This window comes from Vanrija pseudolonga, chromosome 3 (genome assembly GCF_020906515.1).
Source record: "Vanrija pseudolonga chromosome 3, complete sequence".
Taxonomy (NCBI): Eukaryota; Fungi; Basidiomycota; class Tremellomycetes; order Trichosporonales; family Trichosporonaceae; genus Vanrija; species Vanrija pseudolonga.
In genome coordinates, this window is record NC_085851.1 from 896599 (window position 1) to 921197 (window position 24599).

A 24599-nucleotide genomic window follows, 5' to 3' on the forward strand; every position below is an offset into this window, starting at 1 on the left:
ATCCTGCCGCAACTTCATGCTGACTGTCGTCTTGAACCAAGCCTCAGCCAAGCGAGTGTCACAGAACGGGCTGCCTCCTTGTCCATCGCCACACTCTCGAGGAGAGAGCGGAGCTCCGCCTTCAACACATGTGTGGTAGAGACAGCGGTCGACGATGTGCATGCTGATGTACTGATGATGGGATGATTGGAGGTTCTCAACGTCTGCAGTTGGCCAACTGTAGAGCGGAGGCGGACGCTCTGATCAGACTTGGCCGGTACGAAAGACAGAGAGAGAGTCTACAACTCAATGAAACTGTTGGGAATGAGCTGCGTAGCGATTTCGTCGGTGGTGAGGGTCTTCTTGTAGTCGGGGAGCTCCATGCAGGGGACACTGAACTGCTCGAGCGTTTCGAAGAGCTCTCGCAGCAGGATCGGGACGTGTGCCTCAGGCTCGTTGCCTAAAAGCGCGACGAGCCAATGGCAACCTTTCATAAGGTCATAAAGGCTGCCAGCGGTCATCGCCTCCAGGTCGATGGCCGGCACGAGCAGGGAGTACGTCTGCCGGAGGGCCTCTGCGAGGCCGACGATTTGAACCGCGCTCTCCGTTCGTCCTTGACCTGCGACCTTAAGAAACCTGATGAGGTTCTGGGAAACGAAAGACCAGTCGTACAGGCTGATGGGTGACTTGGGTGTGACGATGATGATGACCTTGGGAAGACGCCATGATGCCTTGAAATCAGAGAAGGGGTCGGCGTCGCGGCACGCTTCCCCGATCGACACGTTGATCACGACGTGACGGATGACGTGGTGAAACACGAGACTCGGGTCGTTGTCATAGACTGGTGGGGCGAGTGGGAGCTGAGAAGCCCACATGACGATCGTGTCGGCGGGAGGTTGGTAGTACGACCAGGGAAGTTCCTCTGTGTCCTCGTCGTAGACGCGTGTGACGCGCAGGTTGGGCATGTCGACATTGTTGCAGCGAGGGAAGGTTATCGGCGAGTCGACAACTTGCACGTAATGAAGGAGCTTGACGACAATGTGTTTCGTCATTCCACGGTGTCGGCCGCGCCAGTGGGCCTTGGGAGTTTCATTGTCGTCGTCAATCTCGTCCACGGTGAAGTGGGAGATGGGAAGCCTCTCGCCGTCGACGTCGAGGAGGAGGAAGGTGTGACGCTGAAGCTCCGAGGTGTTGTCGATGGGCTTGCTGTCCACGCAAACGATGCAGACGTGCTTGAACAGCTGAGCGTTTATCTTCTCGAGGTAGTAGGAGCTGGCGCCGCGGAAGCTGAGGAGAGCGTCACGAGCCGAGTCGTTGAGGATTGCGTCAATTATCTCGGGGAAGGCAGTGTGGTCTATCGCCATGGGCAAGGAGGAGGCACCGGGCATCCTTTGGTGTAGATGCACTGCGTGTGGGTTCGTGTGAGGATGGGGTTGTTGGGTGAGAGTGAGGACGTTGTGGAGTGAGAGAGAGCATGTGAGAAAGGAAGACAGAAGATGTGGGTTGACTGATAATGTCAAATGCGACGCACAGACCTCCATCCGGCTTGGGTGCGGTGTTCGCGTCCCCGCCACCTAGCCCCCGCCACCTAGCAATGCACTGCAAAATTGAATCCTCCAGGCAGGCTGTGGTTCTCGTAGAGACAATTGGAACATACACATCTATGCATTCTGCGCTAGCACACCTGCCCTACCAGACGATAGAGCGACTTTGCCGGCCTGTCAATAGTAGTCCTCAATCTCTGCAGCTTCCGAGGCCGCAAGGAGGAAGGCATTGGGGACGGTTTCAACTTCGAATTCGGCGGGGGTTCGAGTCGCGCGGTACTGGTCGAGGGACAGAACGGTGATCTTGTAGTCTTCAACGACGCGGATGAGACTGCCGAGGCTGACCAGATCATGAATCTTCTGCAGCATGATGTCGCCATTGGCGTACCAGAAGCCGGGGCAAAGGACGTCCTGCGGATCCATCACCCTCCTCAAATCCCTCCCTAGCTTCATGCAGTCGGTCGTCTTGAACCAAGCATCAGCGACACCGACAAGGGTCAAAGATCCTGTGGTCTTCTTGTCCATTGCCGCCTTCACGAGGAGAGATCGGAGCTCGCAGGCGAAAAGAGACCAAGGGTCGAGCCAGTTAAAGCGGTCTTCGTCCTGGCGGCGGCAAAAGTCGGGGGACAGGACGACGCGGACGTTGCTAACGTTCTCCCAGTCCATATACTCGTTGGTGTGGAGGAGCGGGTTGCTGAATCCACCCGGGAGGATATTGATGATCACGGAATCGATGCTGTGCGTGAAGTGTGGGTCGTCGACACTTGAGAACCAGTGCTGGCCCTTGCGGGGGAGGTTGACTGGGAAGTGGTGGCCAAAGGTGACTACTTGCTCGGTAGTTGGGGGAAGACGGTAAATGGTGAACCTGAGCTGTTCGTGGAGCTGAACGTCTCGTGTGTGATGTACACGGATGGTCTTGAGTGATGGTAACTCGAAGCCGTAGACGTCGCGCAGGGTGTGTACAATGTCGACGACTTGGGCATGCTTGAGCCCCGTCTCTTTCTTGGACCAGCGGTGGACCCGGTCGGCCCATACAGTCATGTCCTGCCTCGATAGCATGGCTTGGAAGGGACGAATGCGAGCTCGGCACCCGTCCACTTCAAAGAATTGGTACCCGAGGCGGTCGAGGCGGGGTTCGAACATGTTCTTTTGACCCTTGATGACAATGTGGCGCAGGAGGATGGCGTCGGCACGCTCTCGGCAGTCGCGGTTCATCGTGCGTAAGACAAGCAGGGTATTGTGGTCGGCCGCTTGGAAGATGAGGTCCATGATGTAAGGGAAGGAGCTCTCGGGGATGGCAACCTTGGGGGCAGGTGTGTCGTCGGGCGGTGGGGGGCGACGGCGGCGAGCCATTGTGGGTGGTGCAGTGCAGTGCAGGGAGGTGAGGGTCGCGAGAGCGGTGTAGGCGAGGTGGTGATGTATGCGAGGTGGTTGTGCGGTGATGAGGGGGTTGTGAGGTGTCGAGTCAAGAGGATGGGAGGACGAGAGGAAGAAAGGAAGAGTGGAAGAGAGGAAGAAGTACCGATAGAGAGGTTGAGCGGAGGAAGACGAGACTCAACGGAGTGGCACAACACACAGTTGACTGGACTGCAGTCGTCTCACAGGTGGCCACACGCAGAGGCAGCATGCCCAGAAGCGTCCGTGCACCGTTTGCATCGCCCTGCTCCCGTACAACGCAGATGCTCAGCATACCAGTAAACTTGTCAGTGGCAACTTGCCAATGCACCCATGGCTTTACTCACTCCTCCATACGCATATGAAGCTGCCTTGCTACAGCCGCCCGACTGACTTTGGGTGCCCAGCTCCCAATCTCAGGCGACATCTGCCGAGGAGGGCAGCTCCGTTTCGAATTCAAACTCGTCGGCTGTGCGAGTGGCCTTGTACTCTTCAAGTGACAGCACCTTGACGTTGTACTCTTTGATCACCTCAATGATCCGCTCCACACCGAGTAAGCTGCTTATGTAGAGTTCGACATCGTCCCGTTCATCCTCCGCCTCCCAAAAGTTCGAGTCTAGGAGGTTCCCGACGTGTAGCGACGTTACCGGGTGTTCACCCGGCAAAGACTCATGATCCTGAACAGTGTTGAACAGGGCCTCAGCCGCCCCCACAAGTGTGACCGAGTGACATGAGCCGGGCGTGGAGCGGACGATTGTGAGGAGGCGACGGAGCTGGTTTGACAACATGAGCCATGGCATCATGATCCTGTACGCGGTGCACGTCGTCATGCGGAAGAAGTCAGGCGACAAGATGAAGACAAGGTTGGTCACGTCCTTCCAGGCTGCCGAGTAGAAGTTGACATTTAGGGATGTCGGGTCCGACATGCTGCCTGCAAGGAGGTTCACCACCACAGTCTGGGGCGGTACCGGTTCGACGTATGGGAAGGTGATCGCGTTGCTGCGCGTATTTGGCGCGTTGCGCGGGAGATATCGCCCAAACGTAACCAGAGTCTGCGTCGTCAGGGGGAGAAAGCTGATTTCGAAGGCCTTCTCCTTGTCGTCGTCGAGATGGTTGTCGGTGTGATGCACCCGCACATACTTGAGTGCGGGGAGATCAAAGGCGTACAAGAAATGGAATGTGTGGGGGATATCGACAATCTGCACATGCTTCAGGCCCGTCTCCCTCCTGCACCAGCGTTCGATTCTGTCGCCGAACGACGTGAAGTCGCCTCTTGAGACGGTAGCCTCGAGGGGGCGGATGGGTGCCTTCAGGCCGTTGCCGTCATAGAACTCGTGTCGGCGCCGGTCGCGGCCGATAGTGGGGATCTCTTGCGGGCCCTTGATGGAGATATGGCGGAGGAGTACGGCGTCTGCGCGATCCTGGAAGTCACGGCTCGTTGCGCGGAACGCGAGGAGGGTGCTGCGGTCGGCGGCGTCGAAGATGAGGTCGATGAGGTATGGGAAGGCCGAGTGCGGGATCGTGACCTTGGGGGTGGGGGTGTTGTCCTGCGCGTGTGCGCGGCGGCGCCGAGCCATGCTGACAGGGCAGAGCGGCGGGGTGAGAGGCGGCTGGGCGAGAAGATGGATATCAAGAATGGGCCGAGGGGATGGGAGGGGGAGGCGGGATGGTGGTGTGGTGGAGGTTGTTAGAGTGCCGGTTGAGCAAAGTTGACTGGACCGAAGCGGAAGCCGACGACACCACAGTTCTCTGTGCGCGCCCCCATGTGGGTGGTCTAAGCGCCCCGCCTCCACTCGGCGTACCCCACAGTGTGGCGAGGTGGTACTGCCTCGACAAGGCTGTCCACTGTCTTGCCACGACATGCACGGGCAGCGGCGGATGTAACCTTGCAAAGTGTGTGAGGAGGTTATGCAAGAGGAGCCAGACATCATTCGATATCAACTTGAAATGCCCACTACAACGGGGGCAATACAAACTCCGAAAGCCGAGGCGGCGCGTTCAATGGCCTGAATAGAAATATTCCTAATATTGGGAGCAAATGAACAGGCATACACCCCGCCAACAAGAGAAGAGCTGGAATCAGGTAGACAGCCTGTATGCCTGTCAGACGCTGTGATCCAGGTATCCAGTGGATGCGGGTTACACTTGGCACAGAGTGTCCGTGTGCACAATGGCATCGCCAGGCGCTCCGGCGCATGACGTGACCATGGCCACTCCTGATGAAGGCTAATGTTGGCTGTGAGGCGCGACATCAAGGAGACACCGGAACCTGCTACATCGTTGTCGTCCGTCGCTCCACTGCATACGCTTCTCCCGGTGGTCTATGACTTCCACTCCCCTAGAATGGCCACACCCGATGCCTTCACAGCTCCGTCACGTAGAACTCGCAAATCTCGGCGCGGCTGCATAGCCGTCAGAGGTCCGCCCGCCAGCCCAGTAACTCACCCATCCCTTGACGTCGCATTTTTCTTGTCCCATTCTTACAAGTTGTCAGTCGTCTCGCTGTTGACGCTGGAGGCCCAAACCCCCACCCACCCCTGACACTCCGCACCAAGTCGCGGAACGTGCTCATCATCTGCGGCGTGTCCTTCGCCACAGCCCAAGCGCGGTGCAGGGCCCACAGATACTCGGCCGGCATGTACGTGCGCCACGCGTACGGAAGGTTCTGGGGGCTGTACGTGTCGCTGCCGGGGATGTACCCGAGCGGGCCCTGCCCGTCCGCATCTGCGCATTCGCTCGGGAAGGTGCCGTCGTGGTGCTCGATCGCGTCGAGGCACAAGCTAAGGTTGTCGAGGGCCGCAGCGATGACGAAGCACTCGATCGAGCGCTGCTTGTCCGTCTCGATGCTGCGCTTGATGTACCCCTCGAGGATGTTCATGCCCGCTACGCAGAGGTACTTGCGGAAGAAGAGACCGAGGGGACGAGCGTCTCGGCTTCGTCGTACGGAGGCGAGATGTATCCCTGGGTGATGACGACGAGGAAGTTGTGCACGGTCGGGGCGGTCTCGATGATGGGGTCGTCGAGCACCAGCTCGCCCAACTCGTTGACATTGGACGCAACGTCACGCAGGTCGCGGAAGAAGACGCTGGGTGGTCAGCTTGGGCGGGGATGGAGAACCTACCTGGCGCTCAGAAGGTAATGGTGGTCGATTCGGAAGCGTACATTGTCGGCTGAGATGAGCGCAAAGTCACCCTTGTTCCAGACCGGGTGATCCTTGATCACAGGAACAGCGGCTTCCGACTCGCCTCTCGCCCTCTTGACCCCATTCCCAAGCTTGGAGCGGCCAGGCGACAGACTAACGGTAGATGGGTCGGCCATGGCGGCGGATGGGCTTGGACAGCAGAGGTGGTTTCAAGGTGTGAGAGTTGCAGGTGCGGGAGGGTGTCAGTGTTTGGGGCAGGGTGTTGTCGTGGAAGTTTCCGTGTGCTGAAGGTCACGTGGTTGCATAGTGGGCTATGGCGGGGGCGAATGCAGCGATGTTGAGAGGATAATGGATGGCGAAGAGGTGTTTCGTGGGCGATGTTGGTGGTGATCACCAGGCGAAGGGTGGGCGAAGTGTTGGCGAAGTGTTGGCGAAGGGCTGGCGATGTGATGTCATCGCCGGGGCTAGGTAGCTGCTGCCCCCTGCTATTTTCGAAACATGTCGGGCGACCAAAGAGGGAGCTCATGCGGAGGTGTCTATGTGCATACAACACAGGGCGGCTGTTGTTGGGCCGACTGGTGGGACGGGTAGCGATCGAGTTGGGCGCCGTCAGGTGTCACAAGCTGCACGATGCGTCATCAGTCGCAGTTCGAGCTCCATCGCGGCCACCACGCACCTTTAGCAGCCGTGAGCAGCTCCTTGAACTTGACCGGCAGCTCCTTGGTGTTCCCCGCCATAGCCCACGCGCGGTTCAGAGCCCAGAGGTACTCGCCGGGGATGATCGACCACCACGTGAACGACAGCGCCTGCGGGTTGAACACGTTGCCCTTGACCTGGCACCTGGTCGCGTCCGTGTCGAACTCGTTCTCGCCCGTCCAGGTCGCCGTCAAGCTGTCATTCGTCATGGCGTTGACGCACAGGTCGGGGTCGTCGATCGCCGCGCCGAGGACCCAGAGGTAGATCTTGCTCGTTTTGCGGGCCGTGATCTTCTCCTGCGCGAGGAGGACGAGGACCTTGACGGCCGCTGAGCAGTCAAACTTGAGCAGAAAGCGCGCGAGATTGACGAGTTTGACTGTCTCCCAGGGGAAGAAACCCAGCTCGGCGGTCGTGACTAGCCGCAGGAAGCTGCCGATGACGACCGCCGTCTCGATCGAGCGGTCGGTGAGGTGTACTTGGCCCGCGTCGCCACCGGGTCCGCCGACAGATAGCATGTCGCGGAAGACCGAGCTGGGGTTGTCAGGTGGGTGTCGCTGAGATGTCACTCACCTCGCACTCATCAGGTAGTGACGGTCGATGTGGAAGCGCACATTGTCCGAGGAGACGATGGCAAAGTCGCCTGCGGTCCACTGCTTGTCGTCGGTGATCTCGTCGTCCTCGTCGTCTGTCTGTTTCATCCAGGTCTTCATGCAGAGTGGAGTGTATGTCGTCGGCCCCGGGCACGTTGTTAGCAGTGGACATGTCGAGTTTGTTGGTGTAATTGTGGTGGCAAGAAAGCCAGCGAGCTTTGACCGCCTGAACTTTCGTGGAGCCGGATTTCGTGGGCAACGAGGAAGGTGGGACCTCCACTTTTGTGGTCCACTCGTCGACCCCCATGACGTCACCGCCGATCAGCTGCCCTTGTTTGCATTGTCCAGTCGGTACGTCTATCGACAGCTGGGGGCCATGTGCGCCTACATAGGAGAGGTTGGAGTGTATCGCGTGTACAACGGTCCCAAATGGAAGGTATCCTGTCTTGTGCAGAGGTTCGCAAGCAGGCTACACGTCCGTCCGGCCTGGTTCGGCACCTCGCCACGGCTCGGTCAGGCGGCGTAACGGGCTATACCAGCAGTCAGCAAGGTCATCAGAGCCGAAAGTATCCTACCTTTGGCCGCCGCAATGAACTCCTTGAACCTAGCGGGAAGCTCAGTACCGTCGCGCTCTATGTCCCAGGCGCAGCAAAGGGACCACTGATAGGGGGTGGGTATGGACACGAAGAGATCAAAGGACAGGCCGGCCGGGTTGAACGTCTTGACATTGGTGCGGGTCCTCGACGAATCTCGGATGTGCTCGTCATTGTATTCCGTCCATACGGCCTGCCTATTCTCCGTTCCCTCCATGCAGTCGACACAAAAGTCGACATCATCCAACAGAGCTCCCAGTATGAACCCATAAATTCCGCTCGTGCTCCCAGGTTTCAATACGCGCTGGTTGACGATCAACTTGAGGGTTTCGACGGCACAGGGGCAGTCATACTTGAGGAGGAACCGAGTCAGGTCAAGGACCCATAGGATTGTGTCGTTGAGTTCTATGTCAAGTTTCGCCGAAGTGATCAGGTCGAAAAACCAGCGCAGGGTTGCGGCCGTCTCGTACTCCGAGTCGGTGAGGTGGACTTCACGCGTCTTCGTCTTGTCCGAGTCGTCCGCAGCCATGTCGCGGAAGAAGCCGCTAGAAGTGAGCAAGAGCATCGTTTAGCTACCCACCTGGCGCTGAAGAGGTGGTACGACTGGATACGGAACCCTCACGTTATCCGAGGAGATGATGGTAAAGTCGCCCTCGGTCCAGTGCTCGTCGTCCACGATGGTGGGGGCGTTGTCGTCGTCGTGGGTGTCGGAGCCAGCCATGTTGTTGTGTGGAGCTATGGGACAAACGCGGGAGAGTGATGAGGGGAGGGGAAGTGGTGTTGAACGCTGTTCGAGGTGTACTTTTGTAGGAGTGTGAGGAGCGAACGGGACAATGGGTGACGGTGTGTGAGTATGCTGAAGGGCGGGGCGAGTTCCAAACACGGCAGGGCGAGGAGGATGGGCAACGGAACCTAACTGTAGCAGACTTCGGACAACATGGACAGCAGCTAGCGGCATTGTCTGCGTGTGCGACACGTGCGAACGCGCCGATCGGCACACGGCGTGACACCTCGCGCCTCATCGCTTCACGTCGCCACCTGGAGCTTGGGTGACCACGATGGGCGCGGGACATCTGCACTCTGCACCTCAACCGCGTTACGACCCCAACATCATCGTGGTTTACATTCATTCACTACAGTAGCACTACACCATGTACAGTATACCGGCCAAGGATCGCATCCTGGTTTGCCGAGCTCAGTAACTTATGTCGGTCGACTTCCCGCTTGCACTCCGGGAAGCTGGGTTGAGGTTAGCACTCCTGTCAACCACCAACTGCCTGCATGCCCCCCCACCTTTGGCGGCCTTGATGAACTTGTCAAACTGGAGATAGAGGTAGTCCAGTTCTTTAGGCTTGGCACCCCAAGCCCGGTCAAGAGCCCAGAGATAGTCGTAGGGTATGAGCTCGAAGAAGAAGTGAGACATGTTTTGAGGATTGAGACACTTGACGCCCACTTCGCATTTGGGAACACCGTGAACCTGTGGGGAATCCGTCTCCCATACCAGGTCGAAATCCAGCCGGAGGGCCATGCTGCACAGGTCTGGTCGGTCCAAGTGTGCGCCAATGATGAAGCACTCAACGCCAACGGGGGAAGTGTCGCTGAGGTAGTGGGCCCCCAGCAATGCGCGCTCGGTGTGCACGCGGACGAGGTCCAAAGAGGCGGCGCAGTCGTACTTGTGGAGGAAATGGACCAGCTTTACGATGGACTGTACCTCGTAGATCGTCCACGCCATCTGGAGACGGGTGATGAGCGTGATGAAGCCTTCAACTATCTCGCCCGTTTCCATGTTGGTGTCGGTCAGTGCCAGCTCTGGAGAGCCATCGGCGACCGAGAGCATGTCGCGGAACACGGAGCTGCAGGAGAAGGAACGTGAGTGCCGGTGTTGGATAGCCAGGTCCGACGCACCTTGCAGCGAGGAGGTAGTGCCGCTCGATGTTGTGCTCCTTGCCGTCCGCTGACAAGAGTTTGAAGCTGTCGTTCGGGGCGGGCGCCGGATCGGCACACTGTCTCTTGCTGCTGTCCTCGCGGGAAAGGGGGGAGTCGCTACGTGTGTTGCGCTTGGACATGGCCGTTGGTAACAAATCGAGTGAGTGTGTGGTGAAGTGAAAGGAAGGAAGAATGGTGGGCGGCAGTGAATTGCTGGGTCTCGCAACTTGTGGATCGACACGAGACAGCCGGCGGGAGCAGATTGCACCCAATCCTCCCTCAGTCACCTCCGCAGCCACTCTCAAGTCTGCATGGATTTTCACTCGCACAACTCCCTCCCTGCAATGCAGTAAATTGCCTTTGGGTGAGTTGTGATATGGAAAGTATGGAAAGTAAAATAGAGACTAGATGGTTGAGCCACTGCAGCGACCACAATACTCGCCTGCACGGAGGCGGATGAGGTCACTACGGGCGCGCCACGAAGTCATCAAACTCGGCGGCAAAGTGCTTGTGCCTGCCTCGCGTCACGTCCCAGGTGCGCACCAGAGCCCAGTAGTACGTGAATGGAATTTGGGAGGCGACCTCGTGGGACATGGTGAGAGGGTTGAAGGAGGGGTGCACCTGGCGCTGGATGCCCCCTGATGCCGTTCGGACGTCGCAAGTACACTCGTCGATGGCGGCGATACACAGGTCGACATCCTCCATAAGGGCGCCAATGAGGAACCACTGGAGGCCGTTCTCGGGGCCAGCGTAGTGTACGACGCGGTGGAGGTGCAGGGCGAGAACGTTGAGGACTGGGCCGCAGTCGTACTTGAGCAGGAAGCGGACGAGGTTGGCCGTGTGTGCCAGCTCGTTGGTGATGACGTTCCTGTTGGCAGTGTTCGTAGTTATGAGGGTGAGGAACGCGTTCACGACCGCAGCGGTCTCGGTCTCGGGGTCGGTGAGGGTCACGGTCTGCGGACCACTCGCCACCGAGAGCATGTCGCGGAAGAACGCGCTGGTCGTCAGCTCTGCGCACTCGGCCCATGTGCTCACCTCGCACTCTGGAGATAGTGGGTATCGAGGCGGAAGGTGACATCGTCGGAGGACACGAGTGTGAAGTTGCCGCTCTGCCAGGTGTGGTAGAGCATCACGCGCTGCTTCTTGGTGTTGTCTTGATCGCCGTCGGAAGGTGCGATGGTGCGCTTCGGGGCCATGCCGAGGAACAAGGTACGCTGAGGTGTTGTTGTGTCGCTGGCTACAAGAAAGGTTGGATGAGTGAGCAATGAGAGAAAGTTGAGTTGACAATAGGTGATGATCCACACACACACAAACAAGACTATCCACCGACGTCATTCGCCGCACGGACCTCCAAGGTTTGGGACCGCAGCTTTCAAAAACCGGGCCAAGGTATGTACCTAGCATTGATGCATTGCAGCTCGGTCTTTCTCGACGTTTTCATCAACCTCAGCATGCATCAGATCACATTGGCCGGTGGTAATCGAGAGTGGCGTGTATGCTGCACAAGTCAGCCCACGACACGCCGACGACTCACGTTCAGCAGACTTCGCATAGATCGAACAAGCTTGATCCTCAGCGACCAGCCACAGGGCCTTTAGCTTGGCCAATGAAGCACTTGAATTCCCCCGTGCAGTTGTGATAGGACTCGTCCATGTCGCCCCACATCCGATCCAAGGCCCACAGATACGCAAACGGGACCTGTGAGGCGACATCGAAAGGCATGCGTTGAGGGTTGAAGGACTTGCCCAGGCAGCCGCGAAGGGAATGGGCAAGGCTGCCTCGAATGGCGGCACAGCATAAATCGACGTCATCCATGACGGCGCCGACGGTGAAACACTGCCATGCACTCTTGTGATCGCTAATGTTCTGTTGATATTGCCCCGCGACAAGCTTCAGGCCCAGAACGCAGTCGTACTTCAGCAGAAGGCGGACCAGATTGTGCGTGCTGGTCAAATCGCCGGGGACGAAAGTCGAGCGGCCGGTCGTGACAAGACCCAAGAACATCTCGACAATGCTGCCAGTTTCGAAGTCTGGGTCCGTGAGGTACAGCTCTTTGGGGCCGTTCCCAACTGATAGCATGTCTCGAAATACGCCACTGCATGGTCAGCATTAATCAGTGGTGGGATGACCAATCACCCACCTCGCGCTCAGCAAGTAGTGCGTATCAATGCGGTGTGTGACGTCGTCAGACGACACAAGAGCAAAGTCGCCTTTATTGAATGCGGGAGATATGCTGAGGCGGGCCTTCTTCCCAGTGTGAGAAACTTGCGCCGACATGGCAGAGTTGGTGCGCTTGGGCATGGGGCTAGGTGATTGACGGCGTTGGATTTGTCTGGGCTCGAGGAGAGGATAGAAAGGAGAGTGGAGTGAAGAGTGAGTTGGAGTTCGTGGGAACGGAGCAGATCAAGTGCACGTTGTCCAACGCCCCTCGACGTCATCTGTCGGTTGAAACTCATCTCGGAACTGTGGGACTCCCGCAACGGCCCTGTAGCTGACTGCACACACTCGACGACGCCTTTAACTGTTCATCTCATCCACTCCAGACTAAACCCCCCACGTCGCCTACACAGTCCATCACACCTCGTGAAGCCTAGATCTTGGTGGCTGTGAATTTGTCAGACCCACGACGTTGCTCTCCACTCACCCTTGGCGTCCTGGAGGAGGAGGGCAAACTTGACGGGCAGGCTGTCGTTGTCCCCAATGTCGAGCCAGGCACGGTCGAGGGCCCAGCGATACTCGAGCGGGATGAGGGAGACCCACTCCATGGGAAGCGTGGCCGTGTTGAAGATGCTGCCCTTGCTCGCTCTGGTGTTGGCGAGCGCGTCCTTGAACTCGCTCTTCTTGCGGCGGCCGGGCTTGTTCTCCCACTTGTGGAAGGGGGCGTGGAGGGCGGCCGTGCAGATGTCGAGATTGTCGAGCGCCGCGCCAAGGACGAAAGCCTTGATGCTGCCGGTGAAGCCCTTGTCGATGTGGAGGACGAGGACCTTGGTGGCGGCGGGGCAGTCGTACTTCTTGAGGAGGAGCCCGAGCTGGACGTGCTGGCTCATGTGCCAGCTGTCACGGGTGATCTCGGCGTTGACGATCAGGTTGAGGAAGCGGTCGAAGACCTCGGCGGTCTCGAGCTCGGGGTCGGTGAGCTCGACCTCGAGCGGGCCATCGGTCGCCGCCTCGATCATGTTGCGGAAGACGATGCTGACGGTCAGTGGGTGCTACTTGGGCGGGCGGGGTGGAAGAGGAAGGAAGGAAGGCGGTGCTCACCTGGCGCTGCGCAGGTGGTAGTCGTCCACCTTGAGCTTCACGCCGTCCGAGGTCGTGATCGTGAAGTTGCCCGAGGACCACTCCGAAGCAGGCGACGGCGGGCGGGTGTCGGTGTTAGAAGGCGAGGAAGACAGGTCGCTGCTCATGGTGTTATGGTGAGTGGGAGAATTGTGGAGGAAGAGAGTTGCCTGTTGGGCGGCAAAAATGTGTTGGGCGCGGGGCGCGCGTGTTGGCGGCTCGGCGCCGAGGTGCAAGCCGGCGTACGGGGGTCACGGGGGCGCAAGGGCGCAGGTTGGGTGTGTTTGTGCTAGCAAACACTTCAAGGGGGCTGGCTGCATTGGGGATTACAAGAACTACACACAGTCCCGAGGCACTCAGTAGTCGGTCGCTGTGGGTCAGCAAAGCACAACTTCCACATTCCCTCACCAACACACACCTTGGGCCAGCTCAAGGAGCTCCTTGAATGACACGTCGAGTTTGAGGTGGTTCCTTTCATGCCACGCCTGATCTAACGCCCACCGGTAGGCAGGGGGGAGCAGCGCCGTCCACTCCAGAGGCAGTGTGAAAGTTTCAAACACACAGCCTTTCAGGTGGTGCGTGTTGGCGTCCTTGGGACGTGGCTGCCTCCACTCACGCAGTGGCATGATGGGTGGCAGGAGAGGGTGAGGGTCAGGCAGGTGACGTTGCGACTCGTACTTCTGCCAGTCTTCCAGTGGCGCCTGCAGGTCCGCGACACACCGCTCGGGATCGTCCAGCACCGCGCCGAGGATGAAGGTCTTGATGATGCCTGCCGGGCTGCTCTTGACGTGTGCGAAAAGCAGTTCGATCGCCGCCGGGCAGTCGTACTTCTTCAGGAAGAGGGCGAGGTTAGCCAGTCCCTTGAGTCTCCAGGTGTCCATATCGACTTTGCCGCTCCGGGTGATGGCGATGAACCGTGTAATGACGGCCGCCGACTCGATAGCAGGGTCAGTGAGCTCGAGCTCCAGGGTGCCGCTACCGGCTGAGATCATGTCGCAGAACACATTACTGGGGAATGATACGTAAGCGAGGGATGGTGTACGCAAGGGCGATCACGCTCACCTCCAGCCTTGGAGACGGTACGGTTCGATGTCAAACACCACGCCGTCGGAGGACGTGAGCTTGAAGGTCCCGCTGGGCTGTTTGGACAGAGTGTCACTGTTATGACCCATGGCTGACGCGGTGATGTGGAAGATATTGCGTTTCTTGAACTGCATTGACAGATTATATACGTGTGTAGGTGGCGCAGACATGTGAGACATTCTCACCTGTTGTTTGTTGGGGCGTGCCGGATGCGGACAGCAATTCAAGGGCACATGTTTCTCGGCCGAGTTGACCTCCTCGCCACCTTGTCTCTCACAAGTCAGAGAAACTGACGAAAGCCGTGCAAGGCCCACCTTATTCATGCTGAACACCACAAAGAGCCTAGTGCAGTGCCACTCCGAGCAGGGGCGGGGGGCGTGAGGAGGGATGAGTGGCGAGTGTGTGAGTGATGATGCGTGACGTAGGGCATGAAGCACCGCAACCATCTAACCAAGTGGGTGTGTAGGCCTGTCGTGCACCGCAGGTCGGGGGTTCGAGCCTGCTCGCAGAATCCGGACCTCTCCCAGGAGGAAGGGGACTGGCGGCCGGGGTCCTGGGGCAGTCGATATCCTTTTGATGTGTGTGGTGCGCACACACGCGCTCCGGGGCCCCCGTCGGTATCAGTCCGTCCCGGCCTCTTTGAGCTTGCGACGCGCCTATGTGGAACGACCAGATCACGACAGAGGCCACTGCACGCCAGTGTCAACACATCTCCGTTGTACACGCTGGATTGCGAGGAGCCAAGTGCCTGCACTTGCATGGTCCGACACCTGGTCTCCGGCTACTGGGCACGTACGTTGCTATGCATGCTTCCTTGGCCGATCTGACGGTACACACGGCGGTACGGTGTCAATTGTGACTGGCACACAGATGAGGTGGACATTGTTTGTGACTGACGCGACCGCGCACGGACCTCCTCCCACATGGCGCAACATTGTGCGCCCCGTCTTCTCTCGTTTCTCTTTCAATCCTCCCATCATCCCTTAACGTGTCACCCACCTTCCTTCAGCCCAGCGACCAACTGCCCTCCCAGGCGACATCCACTACATACATCACATCTCCCCTTCACGGCCCCTTCGCCTTGCCATCTACAAACCATGGCTTCGACCCCACCTGCACCCAAGAAGAGGAAGGCCGGAGACGACGAGGAAGACGCCGAGCCCATCCGCGACGATGACACCTGGACTACGGGTGACTACGCCCTCGTCTCGTCCGACAACGTGCGCTTCCGCGTGGACCTCGTCCATCTGCTCAGCGCCATGTTAGTGTCTTTACTGCTGCCGTTGTGGGCCCCCTCTGACACATTTCAGCTCTGTCTTTCGCGACATGGCTTCGGTCGCCGCTCAGGGTGCGGATCGGGAGCTCCACTTCACCGACGACTCGATCGAAACGGCCGCGGTCCTCGAGCGCTTTCTCACCCTGCTTATCGACGCCACCGTTGATGACAAGGACATCGACCGCTTCAGCAACTTCAAGCACCTCGCTTCCATGACGCGCTTCCTCGTCAAGTACGATTGTCCCTTCTTGATGACCGTACTCGGGCTCCGCGTCAAGGAAATGAGCTCAACAGGCCGCAGCACTCTGTTCATGTTCATCATCGGCTCCATTATGGATGACACGGACCTGTGCATCAGTGCCCTCTCCAAGAAACGTCGCACTTGGGGCGAAACTTCGGTTCCCGACACGAATACAACTAGGAACCTGACGAACTTCCATTGCCTCAACCCTCAATCTTTGGCATACAACCGCTGGTCGATGATTCCTGGCCCCTACCTGTATGCACTCCACCGGGCTTGGGCGCTCGTGGGGGACTCAGACGATCTCAAAACCAAGTTCCAACAGGTGCTTGACGATGTTAAGGGTATGTCGGACCCACAATGGCGTCGTTCTTCTGCTCACCCACCCGCAGCAAGGAACACCTAACGTGCACTGGTCAGACGTAGTCCGACGCGTCTATACGAGGTGGTCCTGGGGTGAGGGCTGAGGTGGCTGAAGCAGAGAGTACATAGTAAAACGAGTGACAACATGAATCATATACGTCCTCTGTTTAGTCCGAAACAGTTCCCTTTGTTTCGGTCCTCGACCCTTGCCCCCCAGTCCACTACCATCCAGGTTCACGGTGCCTCCTAGATGGTATCTGACAACTCGAGTGACATGCAAGGTCTGAGTGTGACTACCTCGTCAACACACGCCATGGAGCTCTTGGCTCGTAAATTCTTGCTCTCACTACCGGCCCACTCTTGGCCGCTCAACGCGGTTCTAGGCGCACATGGAACGCGGGAGTGTGCTTTGCCGCCCGAAGCCCGTCGTGCTCGGCACATCGACACTGTCGTTAAGAGGCATTGGTTGGGCAGCGACTGTGCACTTGCTTGCATGGCATTCGGTCCCTTAGGTTGTCGTGTATTGCGGGGACGATGCACTTGCAGACGCAGAGCAACCGACCTGGTATGTGGTTGCCGAGGGGGCTGGATGTCAAAGAGCCTCGGAGGCAATGAGTGGTGCTGCGCGCGATACGCTCTGGACTCCATGCTCCAGTATGGGCCTGTGCGTCGAAGATAGGTATTCAACGTTCTCTTCTTCGTCTTCACCGCCTTCTGAGGTCACACGGGATTGGTATTGATAGACGAACAACAACTACATGCGAGGAGGGGGTGGGGGTTACGGGTTGAGCTGACGAATGTAACGTGGGCCAAAGCCAACGACTCGCGGCCGCAGTGATGGCCTCTCGAGGTGTCGGCTTACGGACTATGGCATACTAGCTGTTGCCAAGAAGGTCAGACTGTGATTTAACGATGCTGCCTTAACTGACCTTCAAACTTCTTGGCAGTGTCGAGAAAGAACCGAAAGGTTTGGGCGATGTTGGAAGTTTGATTAGTGAGCAGCGCTCGATCCAGCGCCCACTTGTATGGAATGGGTGTCGCAAGCGTCCAGCTGAGTAACCAAGACCGGCTATCGAATTGGCTCCCGGCAGTGATCAACTGGCCGGTGACGGGCACCCCGCCTCCCCAATCCCCACTGTGTCCCTTGATCGTTGAGGCCCACTGGGGGAGGGGGAACAGCAGGGCTTCACAGCACATCTCGGGGTCGTCGAGGACAGCCCCAAGGATGAATGCCTTGACGCGAGGAGACTCAGTGTCTTGAGTGAGGTGAACAGCCAAGCTCTTGATCACTGCCGGACAGTCGTACTTCTTGAGGAAGCGCGCCATCGAGCTGAGCACCTGGACGTCGATCTTCTGGCTGAGGGTGCCGTTGATGATGAAATCGAGGACACCGTCTATGGCGTCCGCATACTCAATGTCGTAATCCTCGAGTACCAGACTCTGAACGCCTTTGCCGGAATGCGTAGCCCACAGCATCGTGCGGAACACGGAGCTGAGCACGGTAAGCAAGGGGGATGGGGCTGGGTATATTACAGTATCTCACCTCACGCTCCGCAGGTGGTAGTCGTTAATCGTGAAGGCATAGTTGTCGGCCGAGATGAGGGTGAAGTTACCTTCCACCTACTTGGTAAGTTCGGGGCCATCTGAGGTGTCGGTAGACTCGGACCCAGGGTCGGTGTAGGGCGTCGGGGGACCGTTGCGGGCGGTAGGAAGGCGACCTTGAGGTGTAGGGGGGTTGCTGTAGGGCGTGGGGTTGCTGTAAGGGGTAGGTGGCTGACTGAAGGGCGTCGAGGGATGGCTAGATGGTGTGAGTGGATGGCTGGGGGGAGTAAGGGCACTCATGGTCGGTGATGAGGATGTGGGAGAAGGCGAGAGTGGACGAGAGCGTGTCAAGTCATGTCGACATGACCCGGTGGCGAGGGGCGACTTGGTTCCGGCAGACTAGGAGCACCGTGCAGCCTTTCGCCCCGCTTTCAGGGGTATCGGGGCCCTCATGCACGGGCTTCTAGTCATACGCCGAAGAAGAAGACATGAGAAGACGAATGGAACGGAATGCATAGACGAAGGGGTTTGCCTCATTGTGCCGAGTTGAATGGACAAAAGAAGGACTGATCACTCCATTGCGGCCATTACCGCAGCTGACATCAGCTCACCGCCCGCCACTCCCCTAGTTGGGACAAGTACTCGCCTTGGCGAGCTTGAGATACTTGAAAAAGTCAGGCGCGAGGGTGATACTGCGTCCGCCGTCGATTTTCCACGCACGATCAAGCGCCCACTTGTACGAGACAGGTGTGGCCTGGACCCAGTCGAACGCCCAGGTGCCAGTGTCAAACTGGCACCCATTGGTGAAGACCCCAGCAGAGTTGGCCCCTTGATCAGCACTCGCAGCCTTGGGTTCCCAGTACGGCAGGGGATACTGGAGAGCACGCATGCAGACCTCCATATGGTCGAGCGCTGCGGCGACAATGAATGTCTTGACGCGGGGGGCCAACGTGTCCTGCGCCAGGCGGGAGTAGTAGTTCTGGATGGCTGCTTCGCAGTCATACTCTTTGAAGAAGCGGGCTACGGCCACGAGCTGGCGGATGTTGTCGTAGGTGCAAAATTTGCCGTTGACTATGAAGTCGAGCGCGCGATCAACGGTCTCGGGGGAATGGTACGCGACAAAGATGTGGGCATTGTGCTCACCGTGCCGAGGCAATATCATACGGGGAAGACCGAACTTCCCGTCAGCACCCCGCCGACTACTTTTAAACCCACCTGGCACTGATCAGGTGGTAATCCTGGACCTTGAACTCGACGGGGCCGTCGGAAATGAGGGTCAAGTTACCGTCGATCCACTTGGAAGCCGGAGGAGGGGTAGGATTGGACGAAGGAATGAAGGGCGGGCTGCGGGTGGAGCTGCGGCTCATTTGGTGCTGGATATGAAGAAGTGGTGTCGTTGGAGGTGATGAGAACTTTCGTCGAGGCCGACCTTTATGAATGTCGAGGAGCTGGTGCGAACGGTTGGCGACTCTTGTGATCTCCAGTGCGCAAGGTTGCGTGGAGCGCCACCAGCCACCATGGCGGGATTGACGCCACTCGCACATGTGGGAATGAGGGACGAGAGCACCGCCAACAATGGTCACATTGGAGTGCGCCAACGACGCACGCCCAAGCCAACCGCCGCCTTAGGGCCTTGTATGCATCTGGAGCTGGCACATTGGGAGGCTGCGGAGGGGTACCTCTCCTTACCATGGGCGACAGAGCGATGCAGAGTGCGAGGGGCGGGTAAGGAGTACCACGAAGCCCGATGTTGTGTGTTCCACACGAAACATGGCGAATCAAATGACTCGCCGCTGAGCGTTGTGCAGTGCAAGAGGGGGAGTGGGACGTGTGGCGTGAACGAGGTATGAGGGTGTTCCGCCACTGTCAGCGAATAATTCGCCACATTGACCAAAGATATTCCGTATGGCTCGGCGCGACGCAGATGTACTCGAAGACCGTTGCCGCACATCCACCAGCGTCAACATCGACGTATGTCCAGGACATGCAGGCCAGGTACATACCGCCTTGCCCTCCTCCCCGCCTGCGCCTTCGCACCGGCGTCACGATGACCTTAGTTCTCGCACCCTTGCCGTCACCAAACGGCCACCAATGCCGCTCGTGCTGACGACAACATGACCGTCGCTGATGGCACAGCCTGAATGACCACATGCATTCATCGAAGAAGGAAGGGGGTGTTTGTTCTGCATGTATGTGGACGTTACGGAAAACGAGACGAGCCCGCAGTGAACATGTGGACGTGAAGGAACGCGAGATGAGCACGCAGCCAACTCAGAGGAGTGTCGTCTTCCGAATCTCGGTGGCTGCGTCCGGAGAGTTAGCTTTAGTACAGCCGACGCAGAAGGAACACAAAACTCACCTTTGGCGTCGGCGAGGCACGCCTTAAACTCGGAAGCCAAGGTGGCACTGTCACCCTCGGAGAGCCACGCGCGGTCGAGAGCCCACCTGTACCGGATGGGGGTGGCTGCAACCCAATTAAGGCCCCAAGTCTGGCTGTTGAATTGGCATCCCTCATCGATGTATGTGTCGGCATATCCATGTTCGCTGTCCTCGCCGTCACCCTGGATCCACTGGGGGAGCGGGTACTTCAGAGCGGCGATACAGATGTCGGCATCATCGAGGGCAGCGGCGAAAATGAACACCTTGAGGCGGGGTGCTAAGTGAAGGCACTCGAGGCGGAAGATGAAGTTGGCTTTCGCAGGCGCGCAGTCGTACTTCTTGAAGAACAGGCCCACTGAGATGACCGACTCGAACTCGGTCGAATTGAAGTCAAACTTGCCATATACGATAAAGTGGAGAACCAAGTCCAGAGTACGCGAGTCTTCCATAGTCGGGTCGGTGAGTTCGATGTCGAGTGGCCCAGTGCCCGCCGATACCATGCCGCGGAAAACGGAACTGGAGCGCATCAGCGGCCTGGCCTACATACTGCCCTATTGCCCGCCGCGAGACCAACCTCGCGCTGAGAAGATGATAGTCGGCAACCTTGAACACATGGTTGTCGGACGAAATGATGGTGAAGTTGCCGTCGGTCCACTTCGTAGGCTTGGGGGCGTGGGGAGGGGAAGCAGGTGGTGTCGTGGTGTCGTCAGACATGATGAGTGAGAGGTGAAGAGTGAAAGTGAAAGATCAAAGGATGAGCAAGAGTCAAATGTACCCCGAGGGCGAGGCATGTTCTCACGTCACATACTGAGTGCATGAGCCTGGTATTGTTCAACCTGATCGTTGTACAACACGAGGGCGAGGGCATGATGTCGTGCCCCTCGTGCCCGTCGCGTGCCCCTCGCTCTCGACCAGGTGGGCCCCGCAACCCAACTGCGGTTATGGAGCGCCACGCCCCAAGCAAGTGAGCATGAGCACCCCCTCGACCGAGCTAATAGGCAGCATGAGCACCCCCACCGCCATTTCTACCACCCCCAACTCCGACGGCGGCCTGGCCTGGCTCACGAGCCGCGCGCACAACGACATCATCTACGAGGCCTTCATGCACACCGTCGCGGCCCTCTCCCGCCTGCGCCCCAACGTGGTCCGCGAGCTCATCATGTCTGTCCCCCACGACCGGGAGCACATCCGCGCGGCCATCATGAGCGTGTACCTCTCGCGCGGCCCGCGCACGCAGGAGGCCATTGTACCGGGTACGTCAAGTACTACAGCATCCTGCTGGCGAGGCGAGGTCCTCTCGACACTCGCCCGCATCCACGAAGAAGAACCAAACGATGCATTCCCAAGGATACCAATAGCGTCCATTCTCGACACTTTTTAACACCTACCCACACGACCCAACCCCGCAGCTTAAGCACCGCAGGTGTTGTTGCCGTTGCCACCCTGGCCGCCACCGGGGGCAGTACCGTTGCCGCCCTGGCCGGGCTGGCCGGGCTGGCTGCCCTCGACCGAGCCGACCGAGGGCTCGTAGTACCAGATGGGGGCGGTGGTGTTGCAGTTGGACTTGCCGACCTGGTCGATGGGCTTGTAGTTGACGTCCTGGGGGCGGCCGAGCGAGTGCGAGTAGTACCAGACTGGGGTGTGAGTGACGCTGACAGTACGCGTGCTACTCACCCTCCGAGAGCTGCTGGCGCGTCTTGCCCTGGCAGCCGAGGTAGGGCACGGCGCCGCTGGCCTTGGTGAGCGTGTCCTGGAGCGTGGCGAGGTCGTAGCCGGTCTGGTTGGACGGCTTGATGTTGGCCGCGGCGAGCCACTGCCAGGTGGGGTACTTGTTCTGCGAGCGGGCGACCGACTCGACAAACTCGATGATGGACGCCTCGGTCGCGTTGGCGTACTCGGGGCCGTAGCAGTCGTTGGTGCCGTCGTTTCCGACGTCGTAGGTGGAGAAGCAGGTGGCGTGCTTGGAGAACTCTGGAATGTCAGCGTTGTCTAGCTGTTACGACCCACCGTGCTGCCAGAAGGTCCAGTCGGGGCTGCCCTGCGACTTCCAGTACTTGTTGATGTAGGCGAGGAGGTCAAACTTGCCGTACTTCTCGAGCAGGGGCGAGATGACGTCGCCGCCAGTCCAGGGGGGAACGACGGTGCCGTTCGCGAGGCCGGTCACGGTCTTGGGCGAAGGCGTGGGGTCGTACTGGCGCTTGAGGTCACAGTACTGGCCGTACGTGCCGTCGCAGTGGTCGGGCCAGAGGCCGTGCCAGGTCCACGAGTCCTTGGGGAGGACGGAGCCCTGCGCCTCGAGGCCAGTGTACTGGGTCGTGAGTACGAGCTCCTTCACACCACCCTCACGCCCCACTCACAGTGTCCCAGAACTGGGTGACGAGCACGAGACCCTGCACGGGCGTGCAGCACGTGTCGTAGTGCACCTCGCTGGTGGGCACCTCGCACGAGTAGTACTGGGGGAGGATGGCGCAGGTGTGGTTGTCGGACGCGAGCGCGGCGGCGGGCGACGCGCCGAGGGCAGCGAGGGCGGCGAAGCCGACAGCGAGGGGGAGGGCGACCATTGTAGTGATGGTGTTTGTTTGTCTGGGGGCGATCTAGCGACGACGCGCCGAGCTAGTCTAGATATATCTCGCGCCGGAGCGAGGAGCCCCCGCCCTCCGGTCTGGCCGGGCAGCCAGCAGCATGAGCTAGCCTCGGCCCAGCCGATGCCAAGCCCGGAACGCGGGTGCGACGCGCGCGTGCGCAGCCGTTACGCAGCTGCTGCTGCTGCATAGTAGGCGAATAAGCCGCAGAGACCTCGCACGTTTATCGATAAGGTGTAGGTTGGGCATGTCGTACCCACGCGGTGACGACAGTGATGGAGATGCAGCCGGCTAGGGTGGACTAGGGTCAAACAAGCTAGCTTTGACTGACCCTGGCAGCCGAGTCCAGGCAGAGAGAGTCCTCTGCCGCCGCGGTGCTGAAACTGACAAGGTTTGCCACAGTGCCAAGGAGTGCGCAGACTATTCTCGTCGGGAGGCGTCATACACGTGCGCGAACAAGGTGGGTGCGTTCAACGTCGAACGTCGCGCCGAGCCTCCGTGCTCCTACATAGACCTCGGCTGCATCCGCATGCCCCGCTTGCGTTAATTCCTCGCATGCCTCAGGGCTTGAGTCGGTGCGTCGGCGAGTCGACGCCAGTCCGAGCCACTGGACAACCGCACGTGGGATGACGGCAACACGCGACGGCGACGACGACGCGACGCTGGCTTCCTCTTCCGGCCAACCCCCGACCGACCCTCCGAGCCGCACCAAAAGTCCATTACGCCGGAATCGTACAACAACAACAACAACACAACATGGCTTTGCTCCTCCTTGATCTCGATCTCGTCACCCTGGCGTCCGTGCCTTGGGTCATTACCGAGCCGTAACCGGCCCGCGGCCTCCGCAGCAACCTTCGGCACAACCCTGCCTACACCGTCGTGAGGGCCTGGTAGACGTCGACGACGTTGAGCGGGCTGCCGGGCTTTGTCGGCTGCTGGCCTGCACGAGGCGTGTCAGTTCCTGCCCCACCCCTCCACCGCTCCCCCACTCACCCTTGGCAACAAGCAGCAGGTTCTCAAAGCACGCGGGCACATGCTTGGCGTTGCGCGCGGCGTTCATCCACGCGCGGTTCAGCGCCCACGAGTACTGGAGCGGAATCGCCTCGGCGAGCTTGAGCGGCCAGGTCTGCGGGCACAGGGTGCATCCGCCCGGGAACCCGTGGCGGAGCGCGGCGCGCGGGCCGGTCGGCTCGTCGTCGACCCACGTGGAGCGCATGTCGCTGAAGGCCATCATCGTGAGCTGGACGTCGTCGCTGACCGCGCCGAGGACGAAGGCGTACAGCGCGTACAGGCCGCGGTGCTCGCTGTGCAGCTTGTAGATCTGGAGCTTGAGCACGTGCAGCACCCCATCGGCGAGATACTTGGTGCACAGGCCGATCGTGTCCTTGAGCAGGAAGAGCGTGGCAAAGTAGCCGACCTCGCGCGGCTCGAGGCCGAGCGTGCCGTGCGCCGCTAGGGACAGGAAGATGCGCAGCACATCGGCGGTCTCGATCGTGGCGTCGGTGAGCTCGATCTCGGGCGCCGGCGCGGCGCTCGCGTTGTCGCAGGGCAGGGACGCAATGTCGCGGAACACGGACGAGGCGTTGAGGAGAACGTAGCTCGGGATCTTGAAGCGCACGCCGTCGGCAGAGATCAGGGTGAACTCGCCCGTCGTCCAGTTCGCGTCGTCGATGATTGGCGCCGGGGTCGGGGTGCGCGAGCTCGAGCACGAGTGGTCCGATTCGTCGGAAGTAGGAGAGGTACTGCGATGCCTGGGGCTGGACATGCTGCGGGGTGGCGTGGGGGTTGTGGGTGCGGGTGTGGCGTTGAGAAGCGAGATGGTGGAGTGGGGAGAGTTGGGTGAGTTGGTGAACGAGATGAGGTGACGGTGGAGTTGAAGTTGGGGAGGTCTACATCGGCGCGTTTATGTAGTGCTCGAGTCGGACTGTCATGGTCGTGGTGGATGCGAGTGAGAGGAGCCCGCATTCGGTCCATGCCATCTTCGGCGACGGC

General features: G+C 59.2%; 8 protein-coding genes across 10 annotated transcripts; 2 read left to right on the top strand and 6 right to left on the bottom strand.

Moving 5' to 3' along the window:
- Positions 1-278: 278 nt before the first annotated feature.
- On the bottom strand, positions 279-1367 carry LOC62_03G003899 (uncharacterized protein; the record flags this gene model as incomplete). The annotated part of the gene is made up of 1 exon (XM_062770428.1): positions 279-1367. The coding sequence occupies one exon, from the start codon at positions 1365-1367 to the stop codon at positions 279-281; it is 1089 nt and encodes a 362-aa protein (XP_062626412.1).
- A 333-nt stretch (positions 1368-1700) lies between these two features.
- Positions 1701-2876, bottom strand: LOC62_03G003900 (uncharacterized protein; the record flags this gene model as incomplete). The annotated part of the gene is made up of 1 exon (XM_062770429.1): positions 1701-2876. One exon carries the CDS (start codon positions 2874-2876, stop codon positions 1701-1703), a length of 1176 nt encoding a protein of 391 aa, XP_062626413.1.
- Positions 2877-3334: 458 nt separating this feature from the next.
- On the bottom strand, positions 3335-4495 carry LOC62_03G003901 (uncharacterized protein; the record flags this gene model as incomplete). Its single annotated transcript, XM_062770430.1, has 1 exon — positions 3335-4495. One exon carries the CDS (start codon positions 4493-4495, stop codon positions 3335-3337), a length of 1161 nt encoding a protein of 386 aa, XP_062626414.1.
- A 785-nt stretch (positions 4496-5280) lies between these two features.
- On the bottom strand, positions 5281-7583 carry LOC62_03G003902 (uncharacterized protein; the record flags this gene model as incomplete). Of its 2 annotated transcripts, XM_062770431.1 has the most annotated exon segments (7): positions 5281-5320; positions 5364-5397; positions 5454-5851; positions 5863-6003; positions 6040-6683; positions 6737-7287; positions 7327-7583. In XM_062770431.1, 5 exon segments carry the CDS (start codon positions 6234-6236, stop codon positions 5281-5283), a joined length of 810 nt encoding a protein of 269 aa, XP_062626415.1. In that variant the 5' UTR covers positions 6237-6683; positions 6737-7287; positions 7327-7583.
- Positions 7584-7815: 232 nt separating this feature from the next.
- On the bottom strand, positions 7816-8660 carry LOC62_03G003903 (uncharacterized protein; the record flags this gene model as incomplete). Its single annotated transcript, XM_062770433.1, is given in 4 exon segments — positions 7816-7832; positions 7922-8484; positions 8520-8542; positions 8562-8660. The coding sequence occupies 4 exon segments, from the start codon at positions 8658-8660 to the stop codon at positions 7816-7818; spliced, it is 702 nt and encodes a 233-aa protein (XP_062626417.1).
- A 474-nt stretch (positions 8661-9134) lies between these two features.
- On the bottom strand, positions 9135-24372 carry RNTR (the record flags this gene model as incomplete). Of its 2 annotated transcripts, XM_062770436.1 has the most annotated exon segments (13): positions 9135-9178; positions 9233-9380; positions 10409-10862; positions 10901-11102; positions 12510-12726; positions 13758-13842; positions 13862-14149; positions 14204-14210; positions 21444-21659; positions 21700-21996; positions 22033-22333; positions 22383-22608; positions 23299-23327. In XM_062770436.1, 13 exon segments carry the CDS (start codon positions 23325-23327, stop codon positions 9135-9137), a joined length of 2514 nt encoding a protein of 837 aa, XP_062626418.1.
- On the top strand, positions 15322-16147 carry LOC62_03G003904 (uncharacterized protein; the record flags this gene model as incomplete). Its single annotated transcript, XM_062770434.1, has 2 exons — positions 15322-15485; positions 15535-16147. The coding sequence occupies 2 exons, from the start codon at positions 15322-15324 to the stop codon at positions 16145-16147; spliced, it is 777 nt and encodes a 258-aa protein (XP_062626419.1).
- LOC62_03G003905 (uncharacterized protein) lies at positions 21029-21406 on the top strand (the record flags this gene model as incomplete). Its single annotated transcript, XM_062770435.1, is given in 2 exon segments — positions 21029-21278; positions 21297-21406. 2 exon segments carry the CDS (start codon positions 21029-21031, stop codon positions 21404-21406), a joined length of 360 nt encoding a protein of 119 aa, XP_062626420.1.
- Positions 24373-24599: the final 227 nt, after the last annotated feature.